The sequence below is a fragment of the Larus michahellis genome, chromosome 7 (assembly GCF_964199755.1).
Source record: "Larus michahellis chromosome 7, bLarMic1.1, whole genome shotgun sequence".
NCBI classification, from domain to species: domain Eukaryota; kingdom Metazoa; phylum Chordata; class Aves; order Charadriiformes; family Laridae; genus Larus; species Larus michahellis.
In genome coordinates, this window is record NC_133902.1 from 50,821,963 (window position 1) to 50,836,677 (window position 14,715).

General features: G+C 39.2%; 1 protein-coding gene across 1 annotated transcript; it reads right to left on the bottom strand.

The window, feature by feature from the left end:
* Window positions 1–238: 238 nt before the first annotated feature.
* Window positions 239–13,170, bottom strand: DDX18 (DEAD-box helicase 18). The gene is made up of 14 exons (XM_074595013.1): window positions 12,961–13,170; window positions 12,576–12,785; window positions 10,642–10,785; window positions 9,958–10,093; window positions 9,388–9,488; window positions 9,069–9,268; window positions 8,866–8,980; window positions 7,132–7,271; window positions 6,094–6,255; window positions 4,958–5,110; window positions 4,125–4,238; window positions 3,171–3,227; window positions 1,642–1,819; window positions 239–1,002 (listed from the first exon to the last, which is right to left on the bottom strand). The coding sequence occupies exons 1-14, from the start codon at window positions 13,076–13,078 to the stop codon at window positions 860–862; spliced, it is 1,971 nt and encodes a 656-aa protein (XP_074451114.1). The 5' UTR covers window positions 13,079–13,170; the 3' UTR covers window positions 239–859.
* Window positions 13,171–14,715: the final 1,545 nt, after the last annotated feature.

The window sequence follows — 14,715 nt, forward strand, 5'->3', positions numbered from 1 at the left end:
GCAAAAATTCTCACTGCATCAAGGTTATGGAGCATTTTTAAAAATTATCTGGGTCAAGTGCTTCAATTTATGTAATCTGTTTTTCTCAATTTTCTTTGCATATTCATAAGAGAGTACACTAGACATTAGCAGATGGATACATTCAGATTTAAAGAGAATACGAAGGAGAACCAAACATTTCACTAGAATGTTACCATTTTATCACATTAAAAGAAACACTACTAAGCATGTCCCAGAGTTGTATAAGAGATTTTTTTTTTAATCTATGACACTGTACTTGTTATACAGATATCACAACTGAAATTAATCACGAGCTCATACAGCCTTAAATATTCATGGGTATGTTCTGTTCTAAAGGAATCTTCCTATATTCTTCGGAATATTTGATGGACAAAACAGAGTTCTGTAGCATTAGAAACCCTTGCAATGATTCATGTGTGCAAATATTTTTTTTTATCTCACACTGTAACCTGTCCTCGTGTTGTCTACTCCAACAATTTTTCAGAGGTGTGCATAGAAAAAAAGGATAAATGTAAAAAAAATTCTTCTATAAAACCTAAAAGTATTTTTTCTTTCTTTCATAAAAAGCTCTGTAGTATTGACTTAAGACAATTATATTCAACTATATTCTTCCTCACAACAAGTATGGCAAAATTAGCAGGCCATATTCTCTATTTCTCTCTTTAGTCTCACTTCCAAAGAGTCTTCCTGAACTGAAAGATAAAAGATGTTCTCAGAAACAAAACCCTGAAGACCCCTAAAAATGTGAACAGAGCAGTTTAAATTGGAAGTAACTGTCAGATGGTTTTGATCAAGGTAGTCTATTCCAATGCGAGGAGCCATTTTAATGAATGTGTGATTAACGAGAAAACTGCCGACTGTCTGATTTCTTGCTAATATGCTTGAAGATTTTAGCTTTGTGGACATTCTTTGATTTCTGGTAACCAAATCCACCACCTCCACCTCTCTTCTGTAGTCTTCTGCCATGGTTGCTGTTAACATCTGGAATTTTATTGTTAAAGAACTTAAAAAGGAATAAAATGAAATGTTGCTTTTTAGGTATTGTAAGAGTTAATAGCGTGAGAATAAAACAGCAGCATTATACAAATAGTTAAGTTGCATAACTACAGACAAAACTAGGACTTGGTGCCCTTGGTTCTAAATAATGCTTTTATTTCTCCAGTTGTCCAACTAAGTTGGCCAAAGTACTATTTCTTCAAATTCCATCCACTGGAAGGTTTGACGGTAATCTAGATACAGTCTTCTATTGTCCCTCTTGTCCCTCTATTTCAATATTCTACGATTATGAAACATTAGTACCTACCTTTCAATGAAAATAGTTTTGCATGGAGGAGAACAGTGCTCTAGAACATGTAGGCATATATGCATTTCAGTATCTGCTACCCTGCAGCAACTGAAGCACATACAACACGTACATGCACCAGAACATCGATGTTTGTAGGCAACTGTTTCCATTGTGCTATTTGCTATTTAACATCTTCTTTGATAAAACTATTGTTGGAGCATGATGCATTTATGTGATTAATAGCAAAAAAAAAAAAATTAAAAAAATTCAGAATTTGAAGTAGCATAGGACCTTTAGTAAGTTGCATTTAACATTTATAAAGCATAAAAGGATACTGAGGTCGACAAACGGAGGAATTTTAAAACCAAATGAAAGGCTGACTTTGGGAAGATCCAAGTTATTGACATCATAGATCTGCTTCAGAGAATGGGAGTCATAAGCTCTAATGTAAGCTTTGTATGCTTCCTGGGCTGACTTGTGAAGGAAGTAGTTCTTCTCAATCAGTTTCTCCAGCTGGTGGAGGGGAAAAAACAAACGAACAAACAAACAAAAGACATATTCAATTATAGCTAAAACAAGCATATATATTACATTCAAGAAAATTATTTACTGTGAGTTGCAGTGATATTCACTAGTGACTCCAGCAAAATTGCCCTTTGACAGTAGAGCACACATACATATATCAGAGTATTTTTATAAACAAATAGAGGGTCAAAATAGCCTGAAGCTGAATTATAGTATAAAACCTCAGCAGTATGAAAATTTACAGAAATAATAAATTGGCTTGTCCCAAACAGGAGGAGTATACAACTGCAGTCACACCACAAAACTATGCATATTCAGAATTAATGGACAATGACAGTATACTTTTAAGTCAGACATCTAAACTGTACCATTCCATGTAATTCTCTATGTAGTCTTCTCTATTATGATGCAAATGCATTGTAAAGTAAGCAGTATTAATTCTAAGACAAAAATGCAGATGCGGTAGCATAAAATGTCTCAGTCTATTTGTTGCGGACCAATAGCCTTTAGGTCAAAGTGTCTCATTTGATGTTTAACATACATTAATTCAGCATACTAAAAATAAGTTACACAGACATCATTATTTCCTAATTATTCTTAACTAGGAACCTCCTTCTTTAAGGACTGTCGTCACTGTTTCTTGTACTTGCTATAAATTTAAGTTACTGCAAAGAAGCCTTACAGAGCTCTTATCAACAGAATAATTCACAGAATTAAGGGACAATAGAAATTCACATCTACAGAACTATCCATGATATTCAACTTCATGGTCCATGGCTATTTTTGCAGCACAAAACAGGTTTAGCTGATAATGGGCTTTATTAATATCATTTAAATACACCTGGGATATATACTAGCATTTCTAAGTGTTGGTACTGGATCTCCTTCTGCACACTGAAGTCTGAATAAATCATCTTATAAGACATATGTTACTCCCAATGAATCTGAACATACAGAACTATTCAATAAAAGCTACTGAAATCCTGTTTGCTATGCTACACAAGAACATTCTGTTCAAAAGCTGAAAGCAGGTTTACATCCCTGTGGTTTTGCCATGTAACACTAAAAAAGAATTCTTACAAGCAAATTCATACCATATAATGATGACGCTTTAGTACTGAATATTAAAAAATTCATCTTTAATGTCAAAACATCTTACTGCTTTAATATCATAGAGGGACAACACGGCAGAAGTATTTACTGCATGGTAGTCATCTACAGGAACTTTTCCAGACAAGCATACATATTTTTAAACTTCAGTCATTATAGACTATAACATTCTCCATATAAATTATTACACAGATATTCAGAGTAGCTGTAGTATGAAGTCACTTCATACCTGAGACTGGATGTCTGAAATTTTTGACCAAGAAAATTCAAATTCACTTAGGGGTACCTTAAAAAAACAAAACCACAACAAAATATCAAAGTTATATGTACCGTGTGAACACTGGATACATTTAAAACCTAAGACAAATAGAAAAAGACCTGCAAGGTAACAGAAGATTTTTATTTTCAATACCACAGCTGTATCTGTTAATATGCAATTGCAACTCTCAAGTTCAAGGATGTTTTTGTGAATGAAAAGCACATCTGTACATATTTTTATTTTTAGGTTTTTGGCATCATCTTTTATTCATAGCAATGATCAGACCATTATACCATTACTACCCTTATCATAGGCACAAAGTGCTTTTACATCAATATGTCAGTATTATCACCTCCTTTAAGCTAGAGTAATAAAGATGCTCACAATACAGCACTTTTAGCCCTTTAGGTTTTGCTTTAGAAGCTATACCGCTTCAGTTGCAAGTGGCAAAACTCTGCAAACAAGCCCATAAGGACAGGAACCTCAAAATTATGTGCAGTTTTATCATTTTAAAATGATTATATTTACAAGAAGGCTACCGTTCTTTTGGAATTGAACAAAATTCGATTGAGTCTTTGAATAGAAAAAAATTAAAAAAAAGCATGAGCAACATCCGTGTTTTAATTTCCTCTGGATGGCCAAGCTCCCAGTATCCTCCCACAGACAGGACGTAGGAAATTTATTTAGCTTTTAATAACACAAGTTGCACAGTTGCAAAGCAACTGTAAGTACACTCAACATTTACTTTTGTCCTGCCGACTTTAGATTTAAGTCAGATGTTCAGTTAAATATTTTCTAAGAAACAGAATGTTTTTTGCTTAAAAAATTAAAGTGTTGATTAATCATTACAGGTTTTGCCTTTATAAGCTGTTGCACAGTAAAAAAAAAAGAAAAATTATTAAAAGCATCTAGACATAAGTTTACCCTGGCTTGTTTTAGGTAACGAAGAAAGCCCAGTTCTTCTGGTCGTAAAATGAGCAGAGCGTGTCCTCTACCATTTATGCCTCTGGCAGTTCTACCAACACGATGAATATATTCCTTTTGGAAGAATAAGAAACACCAAGTCCAATCAGTCTTTCACACGTGTATAATAATCAGCTTCACAAAGGAACCCCAAAGTTAACACTAATAGTTAACATCATCCATTATTTTGTAAGACTTTTTCTTAGCACTAACACATGGATGAGGGAAACCAAGTGTGGAAGATGCAAAGCATAATTAGGCTGAGACAGAAACCCCCGGACTAAAAGTATTTTACCTTTTACTGAAGTAAAAAAAAAATCTTAGTCTGCTGTAACTGAAAATTAAACTTTGCTTTTGGTATATTTGCCCTGTATATTTGTCAAAACTTCTGAGGTTTTTTGAGTTTTGCTTGTTTACGCTGGATGTTTATTCAAATAAGAATACTGATTTTTAAATAAAAATCAAATTTCCATTGGAAGAACCTGTTTAGGAGACTCAGGGATGCATATATAAACTCATACTCCTCCTGAGAAGTGTTTTGTTATTCAGCTGATTAGATTTTAAATAATTTAACAGCACAAAGAATAATGTTTTAAAAAAGCAACTCTTAAAAAGGTAACGAAGGTCTCAGCTAGGTGCAGTGTTTCCTGGGAGCTTGAAGAAATCAGCTGCTGGATATGAACATGGCTGAATCCTGACCTCTGTCAAGCAGCAGCTTCAGCTTTTCTCTGCAACTACATTTGTAGCTAGGATTTGATTTGTTTCTGTGAAGTTTCTCTATTTCCTTAACTTACTTTTGGATCATCTGGAGGGTCATACTGGACAATCCAGTCAACTTCAGGAATATCCAATCCTCTGGCAGCCACATCAGTGCACAACAGTATCCCAGATTCTGCATTACAGAACTGGAAAAATGTTGTAGTACGTTTGGTTTGTTTCTGCTTGCCCTGAAAGGAAAGAAACACACAAATGATGAAATAGCAACTAAAAAGGAAAATTAAAAACAGTCTGCCAACTTGTAAGCTCAAATTTAAGGTTCCTATTTTACATATTTCTGCCCCCAAAAAAATATTATATGAAGCATCTTTCCCTATCATGGACTTGTACAGACCAAGCCGAACCATTTCACAGTGAAGAAACAATGCCACCACAGGCAACAGCGCAGGGCTACATGAAATGGCATCTCTCAGAGATACCACTGTATCTTCCAAAGCATTAGAAATTTGTTTGCGTAAGCATTCCTTTCAAGGGGGCTGCATAAATGCCTGAAGTTCAGAAAAAGGACATTTGCAAGTCTAGCGATATGTTAAGATTACAGGTTTAAAAAAAAAATAAAATAATACTTGTAACAGTTCTATCAAAGTATAGCAAAAAAATCCCCAAAATAATAAAGAAAATTAAAAAGGGACATTTGTGGTTAGTTATAACTATTTCTTAAACTTTCAGTCAATTCTTTCACTTAAACTATGTATCCTATGGTTTTGATAAAGATTGAAAATACTCATCCAAATGGTGAGCACTGGCATAGTAAAACCAAACATCACCCTGGCCTTAGAAATAGTACCCAACACTCCACGGATCAGGGTGTTTGGATTCCTCTGACAATAGCTTTGCCCCACAAATTGAGTTTTAGTGCTAATGGCGGGCAACCACTAGGAAGAAACCATAACGTTTTCTACACACAGAACATAAATTATTATCGGTGTTCAGCCCTGGTTTGGAAAAGAGCAATATTAACAACGTTGAAGTGTTGTTATTACGTAGTCTTTGCTTTATCTCCTTCCTCTACAGGCTAACCAAGATCATCATCAGTTTTGTGAGCAGAGTATCTGTTTATTTGAAACTGGACTGAAATAAACAAGGCAAATGTAAGGTCAGTAACAACTTACAGGTACTATCAGATTAATTAATCAATTAATAAAATACTTACATGAATGGCTAAAACAGGCAGATCAATATAGTTGAGTAATTCATAATGGTACTTCACTGACATACATGAAGAAAAAAATACCATTAGTTTCTTCTTCCGGTTCTTCTTGAGGAATGTGAAGAGCAAAAGGAATCTTTTTTCAGATGGACACACTACATACCCCTGGAAAATTTTTAAATATTGTTAAATAAAGTAGCATGGAACAAACTTTTGCTTCAGCAATACAATTAAATCAGGGAAGTGTTATATTGTGAAACAAACATGCCAATTTTTCCAGCTACATTGGACCAAACCATTCGATTTATTGTCTGTCCCTCACCCTGGTATATGAACTCCTAAAGATGATGAGCTTGGCAAGAAACTTACTGTACTAACCTGAAACATAAAGAAGTAATTTTTAATTATCCAAACTAACACAAGTTTGGTCAAAAGTAATTAGTTTATACAACAAAAATCCACGACAAGAAATTTGAATTACTGACATTAGGCATGAGAATAACTGCATAGGGCTCTTAATATTTTTTATGATTTCAAAAATTTTATTTTACAGAATTCTTGCTACCAGTTTACTCTTTTAAGGTAATACATAGCTACTGGTAATTTTATAACAATACTCATCATATCAACCGCGCAAACCCAAAAACTACTGTGCAGCTCCATTCAGCTATTATCTGAAGCAGCAACAATTAAATATACCTGAAGTACATGTATCTCTAGTGAGTAACGTGGAGAATAGTTAGAAAGACAACTGGGGCTTAGGTATGTAATATAAATAGGAATAGACAAGTGTAAGTAACTTTTAAGTAAGTAATATTACTATTTCATGATGTTTTATATCATCTGTCCTGCAGACACTGATTAGATGAACAGAACTGACTATAGCTAGCAGACTGAATAAAGGCCGTTAAGCAACTGATAGCTTTTGCTGATTAGGAGGGTAAACACCCTTTAAGACACTGTTTGTACAACCCTGTTAAAAACACATAGGACTCGGTATGTTCACAGATCATACCTCTTTTAATAACATTTATGTTTTACCTGTTCAAGACCATCTACTGTTGCTGTCTCCTTGTTATCATCAACCCCAACATATAGCGGCTCTTTCTTCAGAGAGATCTTCGCCAGATCTTCAACCTTTCTGGTTTGCGTAGCAGAAAAAAGCATCGTCTGTCTGCGCTCTGAAAAAATATTTATTTTGGAAGACAACCTGATTTTTTAATGAAGAATTCAAATAGCAATTCCATAAAATCTCTAGCTGCAAACTTCCCCGAGCAAGTCATCATCTTTTTTCAATTAAATTCTAATTCAAACACACTCTTAATGACAAGCAAAGACAGGTGCAGTTGTATTATGGATTGTACAGGATGTTTACTTAGGCTGCCCCCACCCCCAAAATCCTAACAGCTATCAAAACACAATTATTCTTTCTCTCTGGGAGAATGTTAATAATAATTTGCTCTCCAATTTAGACACAAAACAATGATTTAAACAGAGACTGACCTGCTAATTTTCTACTTCTAAGTTGATTTCATTCCCATGAATACTAGAATGTTTTTGTTAAAAAAAAAACAAAAACAGAAAAACAAAAAAAATCATGCTAGAGACCGCAGTAAAAAAAACTTACCAAAACTAAAGGGCATTGTTACTGTTTGTCTTGCAAAATCAGCCTAGAACCTACACATCTGTGCATGCTATTTAGTCACGTGGCAGTACGTCTGCACTGAGCCTCAGGGATGTTGGTGATCTTAGAGCAGGTGTAGGACATCTCCTGCCTGCCTGTCATCGCCCACCTCAAATATATATCCTGATCCTCTAACATTTTCTTGTTACATGAGTACATGGAAAACACAGACTTCGCCTGTTCCATTTAACAACTGCAAGAACAGTCGCGATTGTTCTTGCCGAACAACCGCTGCCACCATTTTTGAATATTTTTTCCTGTTTTGAAGTGTCCGTTTTAAGACGGAATTTCCTTCATAATGGAACAAAACCAATTTAAACTCATGCAAAGTAAAAATTTCTTTTATCTGTCATTTTCCACTTCATGAAGAAAATGCCATTTTCCCACTCTTCCTTCCCTTTCTTTTTAGCACTGTTCATTTACATTCTTCACAGGATGTTATTTTTTAGATTTATATATCTGCATTTTAAACATGCAAATCTGAATTTTAATATTTAAGATGTGGAACTTCAAAATATTTATCACTGATTTTTTTATACACTATTTCCATGTTTTCTTTTGAGTTTTTTTTCTGCATTTGGAAAGTTAAAGGTAGAGCCTTACTGACTCTGAGAATCTGTTTAATACATCAACTGGAAGGAATAACTAAATGAAAAATTAGGAGAAGAAAATTTTAAGGTAATTACTTAAAATTCCTTAAGGTACTGTTCTGGGATGTATGAAGAAAATTTGAACTGCAAGTCAGAAGAGCTTTTTCCTTATGTTTAAGTCTTACTAGGAAATAACGGCAGAAAATAAATGGACAGAGGAAGATGAATGAGAGAACGTAGACGTTAAACTAAAAGGATCGTATATGAACAGAATTATATCCCTAAAGTGCATATGAAAACTCTGTCCTTCAGATAAATGATGTTAAATAACATAATACATACTAGCTATCAGGAAAAAAGGACAGAGTAAGACAACCAGTCGCAAGTGCATTTACAGAACTATAAAAATTAATGACTTCTCTTACAATAATTGAGTCATAAAGAAGACATAATGTTAGTCAAGTGACTTCCAGAAAAGACTGATTTTTTTTTTTTTCTTACTCGGTAGAAGTTTTATGATCTGTTTCATTTCTTCTTCAAATCCAACCTCCAAGATACGATCCGCCTCATCAATTACCAAACACTGCAAGTTCTTGTACATGAAACCTGGAGTGTTCTAGAAGATTAACAAATTCAGAGTCAGACAGGGACAGGAGTTTTATTACGTTTTAATAACGCAGATTAGACATCAATATTTTATCTACCTGCATATGATCCAGCAGTCTTCCTGGTGTTGCTACAATGATGTTGATTCCATTTGCAAGTTTCTGTGCTTCTGCTGATCTGTTACTGCCCCCCATTATCAGACCATAGGTGTGAACATGATGATTCATAACTTCTTTAAGAACTCCATAGGTTTGCATAGCAAGCTCTCGAGTGGGAGAAAGAATAATAACACCCGTTCCTAAAAAATACATCAATCAGACAAGAATAAGTTACAACAATTCATCCAGTCTCCCTCCTAGCCACGTCCCTGAACGGCTGCGGCACAGTAAAATTCAACTGTGAAATGAAGAGCCTTACCATTCCTGGGCATGAATTTTAACTTGTAGATGAGCTCTACTGCAGGAATAAGAAACGCAAGTGTTTTACCACTGCCTGTTTTTGCAGCTGCTAAAATATCCCTGTATGCAAGAAAGTTAGAAAGAGAAGTATTTTAGGTAAACCTACAGAGAAGACAACAATCGTATTTTAAGCAACGTTGACACTGTAAAAACGTAACATGGCATCCAGAAAACCAGCAGAGCTGGTATTAAGAGCTGGGTGGCAGGTGTGGTTCACAGCAGTTGGTCCTCAAATAGAGATTCTTTGAGGACGCGCTGACACGAGACAGGTGAAGACAGACTCCCCTGCTTTCAAAGCCAAATGCAAAGCAGTTTCCATGAGCTTACCTCAAATATTTATTCACACGCCAACACAGATATACTGTGTTAACTTGTATTAATGTCTATAAACAAAACATTTAAAATGTATGAGAACATACTTAAAAAAAACAGTTTAGCTACAGAAAGTGCCATTTCATGAATTTAGCTTCCTAACAAAATTTACACAACATTTGGGGTCAATATAGTGATTAAAATATGCATTTCTTACCTGCCTTCCAGAAGTGGCTTAATACTTTTATGCTGAATTTCGGTCATGTGCGTAAAACCCATGTCATTTATGCCTTTCAGTGTATTCTCACTGACAAGACCTTCCAGGGAAGTAAAAGAATTGTCTTCAAAAGCACCTGAAGTGAGGGGAGGGGGAATAAAAAAAAAAAAATTCAAACTTATTTCTTCAGTTCCATCTATCCTCTGAGATTACCCAGTTAGAATTGACCTAGATGAAAAAAAATTAAAATAAAAGGTTTTTTTCTTATTCCTTTCTACCATAAAATCTGAAGATGCTGACAAAATACTCTGTATTAACGTTTTCCTAAGAATAGTACACAGAGCTGTTAAAAATGAACATGAATGCACTGCTTCTCATGCCAAATTTACTAGTTGTACACCTCCATCTTGCCCTTTGTTGACTTCTTCTTTTACAATTAAACGTATATGTGTATATACATATTAGAACAGATTTTCACTAACAATTTTAAGACTAATAGGAGTGTGTATATAATCCAAATTTCAAAGAACAGGAACAGAGTAACAGCTGTACAGTTGCCAGTGTCATGTCACCTATATTCAAACACTTGACTTACAAAGCTAATTTGAAAAATGCAATTTGCTCTGGAAGAAAGTGTTAGACCTTGGCTTTTTGCACGTGTATGAAAAAGAGGACACAAAATACCTGTTACACCTAGTGGTAAACTGGGCACTTCATCCCCCTCCCCCTCCTCCTCTTCCTTTTCCTTCTCTCCAGAATCCTGCTTCTCTTCATCTTCTGCCTCCACGGATTCATCTTCTTCAGTTTTCACTTTTTTAGTTTCTGTATCTAGAGTATTATTTTACAGAAGACACGTCAGTTAGAGACACAAAAGGCATGTTCATGATCAAAAGTTGTCCGACAGAGTGAATTTCTTTAGTCTGTAAACCACTTACAAATATCATGCTTTTTTCATGGGTGGGAGGAGGGAGGTGAGGTTTCTATGGAAGTTTGAGGCAAAGAGCAAAAAATTCGGAAGTTCCTTGCGCACAGTCCACTTCGCACAGTAAAACAGTGAAGCTTAATGTATACTACATGAAATTTTCTGTGGAAATGTGGAACAAGTTACAAAATTCTTTCCTATCGGTAATGCAGACATCAAGTTTCCAACACAGTTTGTGCTCTGGTCATGTGAAATGTTCTAAATACCTGAATCCTCACATGAAAATCCTGCATGAAAACACTCGTGGGTATGCAAATAAAGAGAAGTGTCACAAAAATCAAACATATAAAAGATAGAAGTTTCAAATATATATAAAAATATATATATGTGTGTGTGTATATGTATGTATAAAAACATAGAAAAATCTAAGAATATTTGCAGGGTGACATTTTTTTGGGGTAGTTTCCCACTATACTTCAGTTTCATAATGTACAGATGCTGCCAAAGGCTGGATGTGGTGCTAAAAAGATGCAATGGGTGAACATTCAAGCACATTCAAGACAGAAACCATCCGTCTGTCAAAGCTCTACTTTGAAAGACAGTATATGTGTTGGCATAATAAACAAGCAAAACATCCAAACGTAACGTTACAAAGCAGAATCCTGTGCAGCAATATAGGATCATCTAGAGTGGAAGGGGACCTTTCAGATCAAGGCCAACCATTAACCCAGCACTGCCAAGTCCACAACTAAACCATGTCCCTCAGCACCACGGCTGCCCGTCTTTTAAATATTTCTAAGGATGGCAATTCCACCACTTCCCTGGGCAGCCTCCACCAATGCTTGATAACCCTTTTAGTGAAGAAATTTTTCCTAATATCCATCTTAATCCTCTCCTGGCGCAACTTGAAGCTGTTTCCTCTTGTCCTATCACCTGTTCCTTGGGAGAAGAGACCGACCCCCAGCTGGCTACCCCCTCCTTTCAGGTAGCTGTAGGGAGCGAGAAGGTCTCCCCTCAGCCGCCTTTTCTCCAGGCTGAACAACCTCCGCTCCCTCAGCTGCTCCTCATAAGGAGGTGCTTGTGCTCCTTGTGCACAAGGAGACTTGTGCTCCAGACCCCTCACCAGCTCCGTTGCCCTTCTCTGGACCTGCTCCAGCACCTCAATGTCCCTCCTGTAGTGCAGGGCCCTAAACTGGACACAGCAGTCAAGGTGGGGCCTCACCAGTACAGAGGCAGAATCACTTCCCTAGCCCTGATAGCCACACTATTTCTGATACAGGCCAAGATACCGTTTGCCTTCTTGGCCACCTGGGCACACTGCTGGCTCATATTCAGCTGGCTGTCCACCAACACCCCCAGGTCCTTTTCTCCCAGGCAGCTCTCCAGCTACTCTTCCCCAGGCCTGTGGCGCTGTGTGGGGTTGGTGTGACCCAACTGCAGGACCCGGCACTTGGCCTCGGTTGCTACTGGTTTAGTACATATTAAAATTCAAATGTTACAGCTGGAATAAGAAGAAGGATAACACTGAAGACCTCCAGGACTTTAAAACATGCACCAGACCGACACGTGGTACTTCTCACACCGTCCAGCGGACACATCCTCTCCGACCGGGTGGAAGACAAGAGCAGGCGTTTTTTCGGATCTCCGGGAATAACTCAGCCTGGGGAGACGAGTCGTATTTATTAAGATAACGTACCATTTTCCGCATTAGCCGCCGCTTTCCTCTTCTTCTTCTTCCTCTTCTTCTCCTCCCCGCCCCGGGGACCGGCAGCATCGGCAGCATCGGCAGCATCGGCAGCATCGGCAGCATCGGCAGCATCGGCAGCATCCGCAGCATCCGCGGCCGCTCCGGCCGCCGCCGCCTCCACCTCCTCCTCCTCCGGCGGTCCCTGCGATGCCGCCTCGCCTGCAGGGCGCGGAGACGCGTTTCGGAGAGAAAAGAGAAAGCGAAGAGAAAAAAAAAACAAACCCAAAGTCAGCGACGGCTCCGCAAGAGCTCGGCCGGGGAGAGGCTCCGCAGCGCCGCCCGCCCGGCCCCGGCCCCGGCCCCGGCCCCGGCCCCGGCCCCGGCCCCGGCGTACCTGCGCCCTCGGCCGCCCGCAGCTTCAGGTTGCGCTGCCGCAGCTTGAGGTTGCGCTTGTGGATCTTCTTGCGCAGCAGCCGCATGGGCAGGTTGCCCGCGGCCACCGACACCGACATCTCCGCCGCCTCTTTCCCCCCGGCCCCGGCTCAACCGGCCACACGTGGGGACGGCGGATACGGGCCCCGCCGGAACCCCCTCCTCCCCGCCAGGCCTGACGGGCGGCCCGCAGCGGCCTCCGGCGGCCCGGCGGAGACATCGCCTCGCCGGGAGGCAGCGACAGAGGCAGCGACCTCTGATGGGGGTGTCCTCGGACACGGGTGGGAGGTGGCACCGCGTGTCCCGCCCCCGCCCGTCCCCGGTAGCGTAGCGAAGGAAGACGGCTAGCGCTCGGTGTCACCCTGGGGAAGGGATCTCCTTCATCTCCTCCGTCTCCTCCACAGCCACCCCCTGCCCCACAGTACCCCTTCGCCCGGTAGTGTTACCTGCGCTCACGGTGTTTATCTCCAATGGAAGAAAAACGCCTGCACGGTGCTAGATTTAGCACCGGCAGGAGAGGTGTTTTGGGGACACCCTCCTGTCCTCTGGTGTGCAAGCCGGAGGGGCTGGAGACACGGTGGTGTGCCCCACAGTTCCGCCAGACGGCAGCCGAAAGCAGAGATCCCCACCGGCTGTTATCTCACGGGGCAGTGAAAACGTTCAGTGCCGACTTCCAACGCTAAAGCTGGTGAAACTTTCAGGCTTGCAGAATCCCCAGTGCCGACCCTGGGGATAAAGGACACAGCTGCACCTTTGGTGAAGTCCTGCGTCTTCAGTAGCCACCTGGTCTGCTCTGTGTTCCTCCTGATGGGCCCAAAGAACATGGAAATCCTCTGGATTTTCACCAGCCCGGCAGTGCTATCAAGTAGGCCAAAGTTGGGAGCCCCTCATTTCCAGGAGACGGTTTTTTGGAGCTCTTTTAGGCAGTGCTTTCCAGCTGGCCAGCTGGAGATCCCAGCTGCTCCTCGATTCCAGGGATAGCGTGACCTTTCCTTCTAGTGTTCTTCCTTCTGCTTTTTGGCTCAAGAGTGATTCCTGCAGGCTGAAATGCAGCGTCTTTCAGCTTCTTCTTGGCCAGCAGATGGCACAAACAGTACAGGAATTCACAGCAGATTACTTTGCTACCTTAAACCAGTAACCACCGTGTTTTTAGGAATCTGAATGACTACAAATTATGTAAGGCTCAGCCTGCAGTACCTTGCTGTAATGCAGAATAAACTGCAGAACTATTATGCTATTAATTTCAAAGTGTTTACTGCATATAACATTTTTTTTAAAGCTACTAATGTTAGAGATGAAGCAAAAGTAATTTTTCACCATCTGTAATTATTGTCTTGCAGAGGTCATACGGATTACCAGGATGAGAATTAAATTTATTTTGCCAGAACTTCAGAATATGAACCACGTCGTCTTGTCTAGTCTTTCACAGACTGGATAACAGGTCTGGCCACTGGCTTTATTTAGTTTAAAGTATAATTGCCATCTCCACCAGCTGTTTGAAAATAAACTGAACCATCCTCAGCAGAAAAGCCTTTTGGTACAAAAGTCCAGGGGAAGTCAGTTCAAGGATGAATTTTAAGCAGGTAAAAGTTTCCCTACTGCAACTCAGTGTAATTTAGGTTCTGGACATATTTTCTTCCTGGTTACCTTATACTGTGTCTGCAGAATACATTTTTAAGTAGATACAGGTTTGTTCTTTCTAGTCTGTACTGATTTA

Coding starts and splice junctions, on each gene's coding strand:
- DDX18 (XM_074595013.1), bottom strand. CDS start 13,078: ATGTCGGTGTCGGTGGCCGCGGGCAACCTGCCCATGCGGCTGCTGCGC. Junction 12,786..12,960: donor GCGGGCGGCCGAGGGCGCAG/GTACGCCGGGGC, acceptor CGCGCCCTGCAG/GCGAGGCGGCATCGCAGGGA. Junction 5,111..6,093: donor TGCCTGTTTTAGCCATTCAT/GTAAGTATTTTA, acceptor CTTTCCTTTCAG/GGCAAGCAGAAACAAACCAA.